At 38.1% G+C, this 17444-nt stretch overlaps 1 protein-coding gene across 1 annotated transcript; it reads right to left on the bottom strand.

Moving 5' to 3' along the window:
- On the bottom strand, positions 1 to 17180 carry DRAM1 (DNA damage regulated autophagy modulator 1). Its single transcript, XM_030041487.2, has 7 exons — positions 16937 to 17180; positions 11620 to 11687; positions 10135 to 10277; positions 6167 to 6344; positions 5048 to 5106; positions 3582 to 3674; positions 1 to 1350 (listed from the first exon to the last, which is right to left on the bottom strand). The coding sequence occupies exons 1-7, from the start codon at positions 17092 to 17094 to the stop codon at positions 1306 to 1308; spliced, it is 744 nt and encodes a 247-aa protein (XP_029897347.1). The 5' UTR covers positions 17095 to 17180; the 3' UTR covers positions 1 to 1305.
- Between the last annotated feature and the right edge of the window lie 264 nt (positions 17181 to 17444).

Genomic DNA, 17444 nt, shown 5'->3' on the forward strand with positions numbered 1-17444 from the left:
TTGTGAAAAAGCTGAATTTAATGCAGTTTAAAATACACATTAAAGGAAATATCAACAGATGACTAGTCTTAAATCACTCCCCAAAACAGACATTTGTTCTATCTCATGGAAAATCAGCAACTGAAAATCATCAATATTTCTGCATAAACTGTGACAGACCATGGCAAACGTAATCTTCAGAGAACTTGATTGACAGCCAAGTGGTTAATGCACTAAATGGAGGTAGTGAATCAGTCCACAAAAGACCCTTTTGCCTCCAGATACTTGTAACATCTGACTTCTCAATTAGTTCCTTTCCAAGTCTTTCATTAAAGAAGTAAGTTTATAGCAGCAAATATGCTGTGTCTTCACTACAGAAGCTCTCCAGGATTTCTTTTTTCTTCAGTTTTATATGTATATAATACTCATACACATACAACTGGACACCAGACAACTAGTGGTGCCCCTTCTTGTTTTCCATTCACTCCCAATGACTTTTTGATGGCCCTCCATTCCATCATTGTAGGTTAAAACACAGGCTGGAAACCTTCTGCTTTCTATTAACCAAACTGCAGTAAGATTTCTCTTTAGTAGATTGTGCATAAATGTAAATTTACTTTCTATTCCCACTTCAGTTTTAAGCTTCCTATGACTAGCAGTGCATAAAGGGGGCAAAGGGGTAGACTTTTACAACATACATTGCAGTGATTAGAAAACATTTTTCAAGCAATACAGTTTAAACTTCTCCTAGGATTTGTATTTGTATACAGCGTCCACTACCAGAAACATGTAGCATAGTGTTGCCATCTACTAACTGCAAATTTCAAGTCTCGAAACAAAAATGCCCGCTTCCACTCACACTTTCCTCCACAGTCCTTGCAATTTAACAGAGTCGGAATTCAGCCTTAGTGTTTTACATTGTCTTTAGACTTTCCTAACTATTTGCAAAATGTACTGTCTCAAGTTTAACACTGGTGTTACTAGTCAGACTACAACAAATGAAAAAGTATGGATATTTCCAAAAGGGAGGAGTTGAGGAAATCAAAACTCTTTGAATGACCTTCAAGTGCTTCTACAGATTGCTTCTATTACAATATTTTTAATATATCGAACAGTATGAAAATTACAAAATACTGCAAAAAGGTAGCAAGAACATTGCTGTGAATTTTTAAAATATTTTAGTGGATGCTGTTATAGATGTTGCAGTTAATGGCATGGGTTCTTTATACAAGTTTATAAATCCCTGTCCCTCTGCAACATTTTCTCTAAGTAAAAAGAAACCTGGAATATGCATATATATATAAAAAAATATAATTTTTTCCACTATCAGGACTCTTCATGTATTTCTGTTGATATCCTTAAAGAAACTCTCTAAAAGAAAAATAAAAGAAGATCAGCTTAGGATAAATTAATTTTACAGTTCTGTGATATAAAGTACAAGGAGATAAAACAAAAAAATGTATTTAAGTGAAATACATACTGTGAGAAATTAAAAAAAAAAGATTATTTTTCTTAGAGTCTGGTGGTTGTTTTTTCTGAATTAATAGTTTGGCTTTCTGTGAGCACTGGTTAGGACAAAAAGAGGACAGAATCTAAAAAATCTTTCTGTCGTTGTCAAACACTAAGATTGGATTTCATGCTATTTTATAGCCTGTAATTTAAAATGTCTGCATTTCTATTTAGTTTAATTCCATCACTTTCTCTTATTTATTATGTTCACAATATTTTTATATATAGTTAAATTTTCAATATGTTGAGCACTTTGGGACCTGTGATCTGAAGTAGACTTATCAAATAATTTAGCTACTCTGAGGACTACAGCATTCTCTGCAAATATGTATCTCCAAGGGAAGAGTCTGACTTTTGATAAAACAGATACCATCATATATGCAGATATCAGACAGTGATCGACTGGCAATAAATACCTTCCCCCCAAAATGGTAAATTTAATGATGCATGCATTTCTGAATGGTACTTCAATATTTTTGTCAGTTTTAGAAGGCAATTATATGCCTTTGAGATAATGCATTATGTAACTTTGAACAATTACTTTTTTTAAAAAAGCGTTTTGTTCTGCAGAACCCAGCTTTTTTTTTTAATAAGGGAAGCCCTACAGCTATGGTCTATTCAGTACTGTCAGTCAAAAGTAAACAGGGGTAGAAATGTTTGCTATCAGTTAGCAAAATGTATGTTAACTCTGAATCCTTAGCTGAAAATTGATTTCTGTATATGTTATGAAAGTTATGTACAGATTATATATAAGTATTAACCACTTGCAAGCTGAGCAAGCATGTAAGTGAAGATGCAAGTAAATTAATTACATGATCTGATGTCAAATTTGGTTTTATGCCAGAAGACTGAGAGGGTTCTCACTATTTTTCCTCCCTTCCCACTTCCACGAATTCTGGATATGGTTTCCAGCAATTTATCACAGCACCAGTTGGCTCACATATGTGATCTTGATTATTAGTTCTACAGTTATGCAAGTGCTTGGATCTGGTTTTTGACTTTCTAGGACTTGTGTGAGGCAATGGTATATATGAAAGACTTGTGTATGGGATATGACATCTACAGTGATTACAACTGAGTTAGTTCATCTTTGTAAATATGGTACAAAACAACAGTTCTCAGTCTTTTTTACCTTAAGCTCTCTACTCCAGTCTTGCAAATATCCCACTACTTTATGGTGAAAATAAACATACAGAAGCCTGAGAAGGATAAGGAGGCCATGATCCTTCTAACACCTACAGTAATACCCAGGAGGTTTTGCCCTCAAATCTCCACAAGGCACTTGCCATGAGCAATGTGTGGGGTTTTTTTGTTTGTTTTTTTTTTTTTTTTACAAGTTCTTTTGCCAAAGTTAAGCCTCACACATCGGTATTTTCAACATTTTACAGCCCTGTACCGAACAAAAACCCCATGAAACACTGCAGCTAGAGCATGCTGTGTAAACAACAAGAGTTGGTGAGGCAAAGCTTGGGAAAGTAAGTTCAAGGCATGCCTTTCACAATTCATATAAAAGTGTTCTCTTTTTAACTAATCTAATATATTCTCTTCCTTAAAGTCAGGCTTGAAGCATCACCAGATCCAGCTACCCAAACCAGAAGGTTTTCATGTCAATCCTTTTCAAAAAGTATTTGATATTCTTCACATTGTGAGAGAACATATATCAAAATTGTAATTTTTAAAAAGAAAGGAAACATCTATGGTTGAAATGCATTGGATTATTATATAAAATCCCTCAGGCAGAAAGAAATGCAGGTTTAGTTGCATCATTTATTTTGGTATTATGTCACTTTTAGAGTGCCTCTTTCTACAAAAAGATTGGTAAATAAGTAGAAGATATTAACTTACTGAATAATTTTAAAGACCAGACACCTATTAAACTATCAAACTGATTTATAAAACTGATTTTTAGATTTTAAAACCCAGGGGAAAAATATTCATTAGGTAGACAGAAATCAGTTCTGTGACTGATAAGATTTGTTTCTGTTTAGCTTTGGTTTATTTAGCTGAGATAAAGAATGGTAATTTTCTATTGCATTTGTTGTTACACAATTCATAGCACTTCTTACTCACTGCTAAAATATGTAGATACCAACCTGAAAATCTCTAATGAACGTTAAAAAGAAGAAGATAAAACCAAAGGCCACGGTCCATTCACAGATCGCACTCAAAACATGGTAAGTATAATCCTGATGAAATGAGACATAAAATGAATTTTCAGATAAAACAGCTAAACAAAATAACTGTGGAATGCTATAATAATAGACATTTCCTTCTGTAAATTCAACAAATATTCTAAGACTTATGACTCATCATCCCAATACCCTATTGACTAAAAATCAATTCAGATTTAGTTTTTACAGAATGGCAAGTATATTTATCAAGGTTGCATATGTTCCATTAAGCAACATGTCTTGTGCACTAACACAAAAAATAGTAGAAGAAAACTACAATTAGCACAAGATCAAAACACAGCTTGAATATAATTTGCACCTGAAAAAAATGTAGTTCTTATGTGAAGGATACCAAAGTGCCCATATTCAAAACTTTTACTCAGAGCCACTGAGTTCAGTAGTACTATCCCTTATAGTAAATTCTCACCATGTTTTAAAATGGAGGGCTACCCTTGTATGACAGTACCTGACAAGACCTTTGTTTTTGAGTAGACCATCACAGAAAACCTATGTAATATGACACAAACAGAACGTAAGGTGTTTCTTAACATGCCATCAACAAATATGCCATCTGTTTCAGTAAAAACATTTTCTCATCCTTGCATCTCAAGCTAAAAAAAACCCTCAAGAGGTAGATATTACTAAGATTATCTAACTTGTGAAGATTTCTCTCACAGCTGCCTTGCCACTGTTTGGCTGAAGTACATTTGCCAAGTTTGCTTTTATTGAGCTCTTCAAACAGGATACACTCTCTGCATTATTTAACCTGCTTTTTTAACACCTCTGTGTGGCAAAGTTTGTCCAAACAGAAAACTTACCTTTCATAGTTATCATTCTGAGAACACTGAAATAAATTCAAATACTTGATATTGACTTTAGTATGCTTCAGCTCAGACAGCCAATGTTTATCACAATAGTAAAGACTAATAAAGAATGGTGAAAAAGCTGAGAAAAGCAATGTTGTAAAAAACCTCAAAACTTCAGAATCAAATTGGTCCACTTCCGTTTTACGTGTGAAGTTCATTTTCAAGAAATGTGACTATAAAAGGAAGTAGAATAACTCACTTCCAGAATATCTTTTTTTTTATTTTTTTAACAATTTGTTCTATGGGTAAGTTTCAAATGCTTGGTTAAGATGAAAGTCTAACTCTCTGAAGATTGACCCATCCATGACAAGTTTTCTTACCCTAGCCACAGATGGTTTTCTAATGAAGAAATAACTGGAAACCAGCATTGCACAAATCAATGAGATTTCACAGTTCTGTTCATGATAATGTACTGTTTAAAGTCTCTGAAATGTTTGTAGTGCTATACACTTTTAGATAAACATAACAGCATACCCCAGATAATATGATACAGGGTAAACTGGCTACCTAATGAGATTTTACCTTTTCACCTGGAGTCCAATCAATCTTTGTCATGGATATTCGTGAAGCAAACACAATCACTGGGAAAAACACAGTGTAAAGGAAACTATAAAATTTAGTGAGTAATAGTGAAAATGTCTGCTTACAAAAAAAGACCCCATCTCCCCCTTGTGTAACACAGAAGGTCCTGAACAACCACAATATCAAACCAAAGTATTAAGAAGACAAGTAAATGAAACACATTATTGAAAGGTAACTGATAGCAGCAATCAAAACAATTTCTGCATAAATAAAGGTTTCTGCGGGTTCTTCCGAAGTACAGAGGGTAAGGGGAGACACGCCAAAACTCAGATCACATTCATGATTGAGAACTGTGGGAGTAGAGGCCTGCTATGTTGGAAGGGGAACCATGTTGGTTTCCACTGGTCCACAACAGGTGCCTTGATACATCTGTACAACCTCCTCTCAGGACTGGGGCCCTCTTTAAAAGCCCTTTCACAGCTGCTGAAACCAAAAGCAGGCTGTAGCTGGCTGGCTGATGTGATGATCTGCTGCGACCACTTTTCAACACTGGCACATCACCTAAAGACCAATAAAATTAATGTGTTGACTCTAACTTCAGCAGGCTGTGGGAAAAGCCAGTGAGTGTGTTGAGTGTGTCTCTAGGGAAGGCATATAATGAAGCAAAGTGCCAACCGACATGATCAAAAGCAATGGCTTAGGCTTGAAGGAAGTCTTGTGTATGCCAACTGTATTTTGTATGTCTGTGTGTTAGGTTCATTTTAGAAGTGGTGCCCCCCTTCTGCAGGCCATTCTCTATACCCTCCTTCAAATGAAGGAGGTTGGAAAATTGGTCTAGCTTTATTATCGTATGATCTTATGAAGAACTCTGGGGCATTAGATTTAAATATACCACTGAAAGAAGAGATACAGCTTTTTTAGAAGACCCTGAAATTCATCTTTATGCTATTAATAGTGTCTCGACATGCTATATGCATTATTATAGCAGAAATATTAGAGAGCCCTAAGCAAAGATTGTAACCTCATTTTCATCCTTTATCAGCAATAATATCAGTTTAACTTAAAAGGAAAATCATGAAGGCAGAAAGGGAAAACCGTGGGACACACCATAAAGGATACTAGGAATGAAAGCAATGCATGATATTACAGATATGGCCATCCTTATGTGACACACAAAGTAAGTGTTCCATTGTGGACAGGACTTGTAAGAGATTATGGACTGAAGTGTAATGTATACAACACCCGAGCCAAATGCTACCAGAGCTCCTATGTCATGGACACTGGGAACAGCCAGCTCCTGGAAAGAGAATCAGCACAATAGTTAGCTGCTACGATTTGAACAGTGGTAAGAATCAATGAGCCCTAAGAAGATGGTAGCCGCACTATGCGGGGCATGTACAAGCAGTGGGAAACAGTCCCTTCTCCCAACAGTCTACACAGGGAAGATGAAAGAAAATAGAGAAAGAGTAGCTCAGAAAGGTAAGCTAACCATGTCCAAAGCCACCAGGTCAAAGTCCTTTCCCATGTTCACATAAAAGCATAGATCAATTTTAGTGCTGTTCAACAGTTGGTCTATTACCAATTAACGTTTCCACAAACAGGAACTGGCTCATGTTTTTCTTAAGAGCTTCTTATACCTCCTTTTTCCCTTTACCCTGCCAAATATTTTCATCCTTTTGCGTTGAAAGTCTAACCTGCATTTGTGTGACCATACTCTAACAGTAAAGTTTCACAGGAGCTGTTCTAAATAGCGACTGCTATAGCTCCATCCCCCACCGTCCAGTGGCCAGCCACAATGCTCCAGGAAATAAGTCAGCAGAAAATTAGTTATATATTTAAAAAAAAAAAAGTGTTACCTAAAATAAGCTCTTGATATGAAGGTCTTACACTGTCAGTCTCTTGAATTATTCAGCCCTCTTACTCTTCCCCACATCATCAGCCAGTTTTATTCAAGTTCCACAACAGGTGAAAGTGTGTTTAAAATTCCAGTATCACTACATATGGCCTATATATTTTTAATACCCTACCTATGGAAGATTCTCTCCTTTAAAACACAAACAAGTAGAATATCCAGTAACAAAACAGATGAAGATTCCAGAGAAATTATTGTATTCTAAATGTTTCAAAAAATTACAAATACAAAGTTACACCACCTTGGACTCCAATATCAGACACATAAGTTAGCTTTAAAGCTCCTTTCTGTCACCAGAGCATAGCAAAACACGTGCTGTGATCTGACCTATACAGTTCTATTTTAGTGATTCATGAAAACACATCTATATCCTTTCATTACATATTTTAACATCCTTCCTGCCTGGAGGCCACTGTTTTCTTTGTCTTGTAATGGTGATTATGTTCACATGCTCTTTTAAATTCTTTTTCTCCATGTTTTTCTTTCTACTTATTCCCTTCTATCTCTGTGACACATTAAGTTTTGTCAGATTTTAAAGCACGTTCCTCACACAGGTATTTAAGTGCCATCTCACCTATACTTGCATTTTCTTCTCCTCTGTCCCACTTTTTGCCTTCCATATAGGAATGACAGAATTTGGTATGGAAAGCATTAAACAAGCCCAACTGTTGGCTTTTGCGTTTAGCCCCATACACAATATACACAGCTTTTCTAACATGGCTCTCATGATTGCTCCTATGGAACTGCCACAGCTTCCCTAAAAAGCCCATCACCCTCAACCCCTACAGAACCTGAGAAACATTGCTACATCTGCTAAGGTAAGCCTCCTAAGCTTCCTAGTCAAAGCCAGGAAGATCTCTCTTTAATCATGTGTAACATTTAACAGGCAAAAATATACCTGCTAACACCTAGGGTTTCACTTTGCCTTATTCATTAAGGGCTACGGGATTTTTCCTTCCATATCCAATTATCTTCTTAAAGCTAGTCCTTCACTGTCTTTCATTTCTGTATTTCAAGCATTGTGTTATTTAAAATAAAGAACAAACACCTTATTCATGACCATTACTTATTTTCTCAGAAACTCCTTTGCTTTGAGGACACACTCCTAGTGTTTTCTCCCACCCCGTTCCTCACTTAAGTGTGCAGAGACCAGTATCATTAAAACCCCACGCTACTTACCATATCTTACCTTGAAGCAAAAAGGGTGAAAAAAATTTCCTTACAACTAATTATGCTAGTTAAAAGACTCACCACAAGTGGTGCTAGATTTGAATAAATAAAAGCAAACCTTAAATATTTCCAGTATAATTTCATACCGAAGCCTTTTTAACAAACCAGGTATTTTGCTCTGGGGAAAGAGAAAATGAACTGATGCCCAATAGTGGCAATCAGGTCTATTACAGTACTCAGGTATGGTGTTAGCTCACCTGCTGGGGAAAAATAAATGTTAAGAAACAAACAGGTAGTGCACATGAATGTGAATTTTCTGCATGACCCACTGATTAGAAGGACTAGACTGAATGCTAAAGAAATAACTTCTAATTCCAGCTTTGCTTTGGTCTCCTGACCTGAAACAATCACCTGACCTTGAGCAAATCTCACAGCCTCTTCATATCTCAGTTATTCTACTGGTAAATGGGGATAAGAGTGTACTGTTCACTAGTTGTACATTAGTTAAAAGACTGAAGACTTGCAAGCCACCATTTCCATCTTCCTGGGCAATTAAGCATGCTCAAAAATCTGCTAGATTATATTCTTAGCTAGATTAGATCCTTACTGTGTTCTGAACCCTTCCTACAAACTGCACTGAACATGGAAGGTAAGGTCAAAGCAGAGGAAAAAGAAATTAGGTGAGGAAGGAGTTTATGAACAGGCAATGAGACACAAGAGATCAGGTAAGAACCAATGTTATAACTGTCAAGGGGCCCCTTTGGAAACTTTAGGATCAAAGTTTCTGCTTCCCTGACTCTCCTAAATTATTTTGCATTCCTGATTTGACTTTTCCTTATTGAAGCTGAGTTTGTTTCCTATTTCAGTCAAGCAACACTGCTCCTCATCATCTAACTTTTTTTGTGCCACATATAAATCTAATCAATAAGAGTACTGATATTTAGAAGTAGAATAGCATGCTTAGAATAGACCACAGCACCTGTAGTGTTTGCAATCCACATGCACTGCCTGGAGGAGCAAGATATCAGTCTAAGGCAGAGTTTTTTGTCTGAAAATACCATGTCAATTACATGCAAAATTGTACTGGCTGCTGAAGCTGTGACAATCTTTATTTTCAATTTCTCTGTATGTTGTCAGGTCACTACATGAGCACAACAGTATTTACCAAAATGTTCCCCAAGGTAGACCATCCTTTAAAAGAAATCAGCTGTTTCGACAGATTTAAAGGCAATATCTCAAGCTACCTGCCAATTAAACCTGACTTGACTCAGCTGAATTTTTCAGTGCAATTGTCTTAATCCTTCTTTGTGTCAGAATCTACCCTATTACATGCTTCCTCACTAGAAAAGGTGAAAAGAATAATCTGTTTCAATATTTTCCTCTCTACTGAATTTTCTTTCACTGAGGGCTGGACTTTGATTCATAATGAGATGTCTTATCCTTTCTGGCAAAGTAAGTGGTAATTCTACATGTCTCTATCAAAAGACTTAACATGTTGTTATGCCATCTCCTACAGACTCAAAATAATGCGCTAATATTGTGCTCAGTGTTCTACCCTGTCAGATAAGTCTAGTTTATTCTGTAGAAAATGTTGCTAGTGTGTGTGCCATCATTCAGGTAAAAATACAGGTGCTTTTGCTAGTCTGACTTATTCTGCCCTACCTGACTGTAAGCAAACTAAACTACAAATAGCAAAGCTTTTTTATAGTAAAAATTTTACAGCAAAAGCATCTATATTAAGTTATTTCCTAGCACAGACATGTTACAAGACAAGCACACACAAACCCCCTTACTGACGTAACTATACAAGCAAAAAAATCTAGTATATAGGGAGAAAGCAAATATGTGTTTTTAAAGCTACTGAAAAAAGGCAGGAGCAAGAAAGACATTCTTACTCCATTTGCCAAATATCCACACTGGGATAATGTTAACCATTCTTATCTATTTGGTTTTTTACCTTGTAAAACGACTTCAGTTTCATTTATGATACGAAATTTAGTCATACCTGAAAAGTTGCAACTATGCCCATTCCAATACAGCCCATCAATCCAATACATAATGAAAACATGTTGCACGAAGACCTAACAAAGTGCGATGACTCATTTTGCTTCTCTATTAATAAATATCTGATGTACATTGTAATTACACCTGAAAAACAAAAAATACATATTTTGTTCAATGATCATGTGTTGCTTACATTTTAACACCTTGCCCTGTAACACATTAGCATGCAGAGTAAAATTATAAGCATAATACAATACATAATACTGCCTTTAAGTTTACTGAGATGAAGAAGAAAGGCAGTGAATTTCAGATGTATTACTTTCAGATAGAACTGTCTTAACATGATCTTAGTCTTAACATCGCACATTAATGCTTTCTAGAAATAACCGCACATCACTTCAAGAAAAACACTAATTTAAATCCCATTCACCTGTGTGTTTTAGGCACAAAGGCACTGGTATTCCACATTAGGAATAGATGTTACAGGGAGATGAACCGTAAGCTGGAAGTGGGAGAATTTATTCTGCTCTGATATGCAGTCTTGTAACAGAACTACATCTCCTTATAATGGATGCCCTGAAGAATTAATACATTTTTGCAGAGCGTAAACAGAAGAAAATATAACTAGCTGTGTATCCAGAAAATATTTTCAAAGCTTTTGGGCCAATTCTGGCTGCTCTTTAGTACAACAGCATCCCCAAACCACTACACACAGATTTTATTCCAGCCTATGTGACCCCAATATGCAGTTCACTCCTGACAAACACCTCTACTGAATTAGAAGTTTGTGGTTCATCAGGATACAGTAAGCTGTAGACTGGATTCCACAGTTCAATAACACAGAACATAGTTTCAATCTATCTACAGCTGGAAAAATAAATCAGCTAACTTTGTCCAGGCACTGTGAGGTTACATGAAACACAATAAGATAGTGTGACTGAATGAGGCTCTTAAAAAAGGTAAAATATGTGATTTTTTTCTTTGCATGAAGGCCATCATGGACTACATGTATACAGAGGTACACAGCTCTTGATCCGCCATCCCCTAGAAGTGAATTGAAAATGCCAAACTTCCTGATTTGAGGCCAGTAGACATTTAGTAGAGGAGTAGGTATCTTGCAGAGGAAACCAGGTGTTGCTTCAACACTGTTCTTCCCTCTGCTGCAGCATCCTAGAACCTAATGTCTCCCTACATCAAGGATACAGTTTTTGCAAAGTAATTATGCCATCCTTCTTCCACTTTTTATTTCCAGCTGCACTGACTACTTTGCACTCATGAGGTGCTCTTAAGAGACAGAAGTGCCTCTAAGCCTGCACTTCCTGACCCTAAGGACCTAGCCCTCTAGGTATTACTTCCATCTACCTGATAATACCATTGACTGTGGAGTACTTTTTCTGTAGAATATCGTATGGACTGCAATGTAAGCAGACAGCTTTTGCTAGTTTTCATTTCTTCTCTGTGTTCAAACCAAGTACCTTATACATACCTAAAAGTGCTGAAATATTAATCATAAAACCAAAGATACCACTCTCTGGAGGTTTAGTTCCAGTGTCGCTAAAGCAGGAAGAGAAAGAAATTAGAAGTTAATTGAGATCTGTGAAACATACATGAGATGTACACATGAAACCCCAAGAGAAATGTAACTTGTGTGAACTGCTGCTATGCGCGTAAGACATTTAAACCTATAAATTGGAATGTCATCTGCTGCACACTTAAGCTCCCTTTGTAGTACTGAATCATTCCTTTTAGAAAGAAATCGTATTTTTAGAGCATACTATTTGAAATATATTTCTTCCTTTTCTGTATACAATATGCAGAGATTTGACAGGGTGATACTTTGCTTATGAATGACATAAATGATTACATAAATGACATTTCTTTTATCTGCTAAATTAACACTGTGATAGAGTAAAACATATCTAATGGCATTCAGTATCCTAAGATGTGAGACAATTGGGCTTAATTTCCCGATTTGTTTGAAAGGACTTTACTCCAGGAGAGCAATTGCATTCCAATGCCCGGGAACATTCCTAGCCACTGTTTAATTTACTATTGTAGATATAGCTTAAGAGTACTCTAGGCCCAAGGTGTTGTAAGTCACTTCTGCTGAAGCAATTCACATTTATAGGGGCTAATTAGAAGTTCACTGGGACAGGCGGAGCATGAGTATGAGAATATCTACAGAATTTATACACATACATACATGCATACATATATATGAAAAACATCATATATACAAAATATATGTTATGTAGAAAATGGAATACCTTCATCATAGAATCCTTTTCCCTCTTTTCCCTACATATGTGCAAACACCCACCCCAGAGAATGCCCTTTCCTCGCAGGAAGGACACACTCCTGGGAGTATGTGGGTTCAAGTTCCCTCAAGCATGACTCCTTTACAGAAGGTGGGTGCTCTGTAAAAAGAAAGATACTGCGATGCTGTCACCTCTTTATGCTGTTTTTTTTTGTCTAACATACAACCAGTTGATATCTATTTGATCAGGCTCTGTTGGTCAAGCCAATGGAAAACACGTAGCTCATAAATCTTTACATAATTTGGGTGTGAGCTGAGTTTTCAGCTACTCAGCAGTACCAAGAGGCACAATTGCATATGTAAACAGAGGCACTCAAGGAACTCTACTGTCAGAAATGTAAACATGTAAGGATTTTAGCTAATGCCAAAGTTCAGTGGAAACTCAGCAAAGATTCTGAGAACAAAACTTTCTCTTAGGTGTATGATGGGACAAGTAGGTACTAGCGAGTGTTTTTTTATGTGATTCAAGAAGATGAATACTCTTCATTCCAACAGTGAGGCTGGATTAGTTTTCAGTGCTAAACTTCCGAACCTACCACTGAGTGCAGCGAAAATGACAGGTGCTCAGCACGAATGCCTGTGCTATTAACACCCAAAAGGGAAAGCACTCTCTACATAAGTAATCATTCTTAAAGTTTTTGACAATTCTGCTAAGTTCAAGCCAGAAGAGTATGACCATATCAAAAGACTTAATTTTTCAGAAATTAATATTCGCTCTCACACCCCTTCTTGTTACAGAAGAATTTGTGTAATCAGTTGCTAAGATGATTTATCAAGAACAGGAGGAAGCTTAGGGTGAAGGGAGAATCCTTTTCTACGAAAAGCTGATGCAAAAAATAGAGAAAAATCTTGTATTTCTTTTGACTGGTTCCAAATTCTCAGACAGCAAAAGCTTGGATCAGGCTTTTAGACAAGTTTTTACAACTTCTCAGGCATTAAGAATCCCTATTCATCTGTATCTTCTTGTTGTAATGCTTTCTGAAGACTTGTTCCATCTTGTACTCTGTTTTTCTTTGATAGTGGAATTGATGAAAATGGTACAGTAACTCTCAGTTTTTTTGTTTGACACTTCTGAAAATCATCTAAATCCATGCTTCATTTAGCCCATTTTTTAACCTTGAACTTCACATCTTTTCCTCATGTTTCTGGAGTGTTTTCATTAATACAATAAAGGACTCTATTTAAAAAGTTGGCCACTTGTGACAGTCTTGAAGAACTTTTGCAAACGAGAAGCTGCTCTATGCTAAGTACAGGACTGTGATCACTTCAAAGCTTTTGAAGGACTTTAGGTGAGAAGAGAATGGAATCGGCACATGCAAAGAAAGCCATTTGAAGTTCTTGGAACACTTCACATCATAAGAGCAATCCAAATAACCTGAAATTGCACTGAATTTCATTCATTTTTTAATTAAAGCTTTTCTCAAGCTAAAGCTTTATAGGTGAATTTTGCTACTGCTGATTTTTAAACTAAATAATCTTGGATGTATGCTTTCAAGAAATTTCACACCAAGAGTACTATATCATATCTACAATGTGTTTACAAAGTACTGCATGGACTTTTAAGGACACAATCTTTTTAATGCCATATTTAGCACTAAAAAATCCTTGAAGCTAAATGAAGACTTAAGTACATTTTTGTTTTACTTCTGGTCTGCTGCTTTGGAAAAAAGAAAAAAAAAGTATTTGTGACAGTTACTTTCTTTTCATGAAAAAGAAAAAAGCAAATGGCACATAGGAAACAAAGACATGTGCTCACTTATTTGCAGTGGTGCATAGGTGAGCACAACCACCATGGAAAAGACAAGGAACCCTGTATGAAAATGACAGCATTTGTGTCACCATCTCGTGCAGTAGAATTCTACAAACAGTCTAGCAGTCTTCAGAAGAGTGGAAAGAGAAGGTAGTGGAGACAGGGAATAAATATTTTAGGGGCAAAAGGCTCATCATCATCAAATTTTCTTCATAGCCATCATAAACTATTTATCTCCAAACTGAAGTCCCAAATTTTTAAAGCAGGAAGATTATATTCTGCCTACAGGAATTCTGATTGATCCAGAGGTACTAACTCTAAGGAAAATTCTCTTTACTCTTTCACTGAGAATTCAAACCACCAAACAGCCACCACAGCGCATCCAAATTAGTTTGGATTTTGAGTCATATGAGCAAAAGAACTAATTTGGGCATAACCTTATCAACTTTTAGGCCTCAGCTGCTAGAAAACACAAAATCATATTCATTTTTATCTACCCAGAAATGTATTTATATGGTTTACTTCATGAGACATCAGCACAGTTTCAATGACAAATTTAGATGTGGTTTTTCTCTCACTGTGACAGCTGTTACATGGTAAACAAAATAATTAACAAGTTACCTCAAGGCATACACAGGGTACTTGAGGAATATAAATAAGAATTACAGAAATGTTAAACTAAAATTTGTCAATATTTTTCTCCTTCATGTAACTGAAATTTCCCGATAAAAGCTCTATTTAATTTTTATTGCTTATTTTAAGATATTGCACAACTGAAAAGTTGCAACATTCTTCCTCTTTCTTTTTTATCACTCCAAGTTTCACTAGATCACATTCTTAATCCCATGATTCAGCTGCTTAGGCTAAAGCAATGACCTGCAAAATAAGAATATGAACTATGGTATGACTATTGGCCTGAGTACTTAGAAGGAATCATCATATTACTCCCAAGCGCACCTTCTACAAAGACGATATGCTTAGACCATACACCATTAGAATTATTACAGATTGTTCACCAACAGTCAATGTATATCCTTAGTCCAAATGTTGTGTTAAAAGGATGTAAACTAAAAAAGACACTCTGTCTTTTAAAAAACTTTACTAGCAAATGCAGAGGGCCTGAAATGTAAGCGGGTTCGTTTTGGTTTTTTAATCCCTGACACAGCCTCATATGTCTTGGGTTTTTTTAGGGTATGTGGACATTTCTTGTGATTCTTTAGTTAAAGGATAAGAATGATTTTTTCAGTGAGATGTTCAGTTAGATTGAGATAACTATGGCAGCTGTGATACATTCATCAGCTGTGACTTGTACGTTTGGTCTACCTCTTTTTAAAAAGAGTGACACTTACAATTGTGATATCTGGGCTGTCAAAAACTTGACTGCAAACACAATTATACAGAAAAAAACCCATCCTGTTCTCCCATATATTTTATTCAAGGACATGGCTTCAACATAAGAAACATTTGTCAAATTTCTTCCTAAAGGACCTCAAAATCCTTCTGAGCACAAACCATGTACTGAGTGTGGACACAGTTATATCAAATGGTTTATTTTTCTTGGTTAATAATGGATAAATTGCACTGGTTACAAGTGCTTTTGTGTCAGTAAAACTGTGTATGTAATCAAGGAAGAGCATGAGTATAACCACAATTGTTAAGGCAGTAGGGCATTTGTGCCTATACAAGAACAAGGCTTTACAAGAGCTGAGTCCAGATTTGGGCAGATAATCTTAAAAAGTTTTGCTAACATAAGCATGAAGCCCAACTTTCTTTGGCTCAATTTGAATGAAGCTCAACATTCTTGTGGGTTGCAGCATCATTTGCACCATCTCACTTGCTTATGATGACAGACCTTAATTTTCAATCAAATTTATGTGTATGTACAAATCGGGTTAGCAGTCTTCGGAAATTATGCACGTCCATGAAGTCCTTCAAGAAATTAGGTCTAGATGTATCTTGAAAGATGTATTTGAAAGTCTTTTTTAGATCTTCTATGTATCAGAGACCACTCTTGGATTTCTGGCTTACCTTTAATCTATTAAGAGCTAAATACTAGTAATTTCACAGCTTAGATTTAAATGTTAACATTAGCAATGTATAAAAGATGATTTATACAGAGTTGCACTTAAATGACTAAGGTTATAGAAAAGTGATGCCAGTCATCTCTCGGGGAGCCTTTTACACTCATTGTTCCTACGCTGAAATTTTAAAAATACGTGTTTGTAGGGGTGTGCGTCCTACAAAAGCTATTGTAGGGCTTCAAGTCCTGTCACCGTCTGGTGCACTTTGACCCAGTTCTGAAGTTACACAAACAAAACTACATTTCCACTCCTTACTCCCTAAGTTTTGCTAGCATCGGGCCTGCAGCACACTTCGGCTCCAGCAGAAAACTGTTTCGGATCGTTTCTACCACGTCCGCCAGCGTTCGGGTCCTGCGGCTCTCAGAGAGGCCTGGGTGCTAGAGGTGTGACGGGTGACAGGAGCGCCCAGCCGGTCCCCGCTCTGCCTCCCCTCACGGGGGGGGCCCCTCTCACCGTCGCCTCTCCTCCTCCGCTGAACCCCACACCCGCGCCGGCGGCCCGGCCCCAGCCGCGGGGGGAAGGAGCCGCGGAGCCGGCGGCGAGGGGGTTAGTCCCTCGGAACCCCCGGGCTAAGCCGCCGCCTCACAGCCCGGGCGTCACCCCCACCCGCCGCGCCCCGCCGGCACCTCAGCCGCTCCCGCCGCTCCCGCCTCACCTGATGTAGGGGACGAGGGGCTCGACGTGCCCCGCCAGCACGGCGATCACATAGGAGATGATGAAGGCGGCCGAGGACCAGCTGACGAGCAAAGCGGGGACGAAAGCCACGCCGGGCATGTAGCACAGCATCGCCGGCGGCTGCCCTGCTCGGGGCATCGGCGGCTGGGGCGGCAGTGCCCGGCCGGGTTCCGTGGCGGCGACCTGACGTCGCGGACCGTGACCGAAGACTTGCGGGACGCGCACACACACACACACACACCCGCCCCCCCACACACCCCCACCCCGCGGCCGGTGTCCACCCGCCCGCCCCACGCGTGTCTGCCCCCCGCCAGGCAGCGGCGCTGCCACCTCCGACAGCCCCGGGGATCCCCCGCCGCCCGCAGCCTTCCCTTCGCTTTCGTTTCTCCTCAGCGTTCCCCCCCCACCCCCCGCCCCCGCTCGCCGCCGCGGGGGGCAGCGCTCGCTCCCGTCCCGTCCCGCCCCGCCCGGCCGCGGCTAACGGCCGC

The sequence above is a fragment of the Aquila chrysaetos genome, chromosome 17 (genome assembly GCF_900496995.4).
Source record: "Aquila chrysaetos chrysaetos chromosome 17, bAquChr1.4, whole genome shotgun sequence".
Taxonomy (NCBI): domain Eukaryota; kingdom Metazoa; phylum Chordata; class Aves; order Accipitriformes; family Accipitridae; genus Aquila; species Aquila chrysaetos.

Coding starts and splice junctions, on each gene's coding strand:
- DRAM1 (XM_030041487.2), bottom strand. CDS start 17,094: ATGCCCCGAGCAGGGCAGCCGCCGGCGATGCTGTGCTACATGCCCGGC. Junction 5,107..6,166: donor ATGCATTGCTTTCATTCCTA/GTATCCTTTATG, acceptor TGTTTTTCCCAG/TGATTGTGTTTGCTTCACGA. Junction 3,675..5,047: donor ATTGGACTCCAGGTGAAAAG/GTAAAATCTCAT, acceptor TCATTTCATCAG/GATTATACTTACCATGTTTT.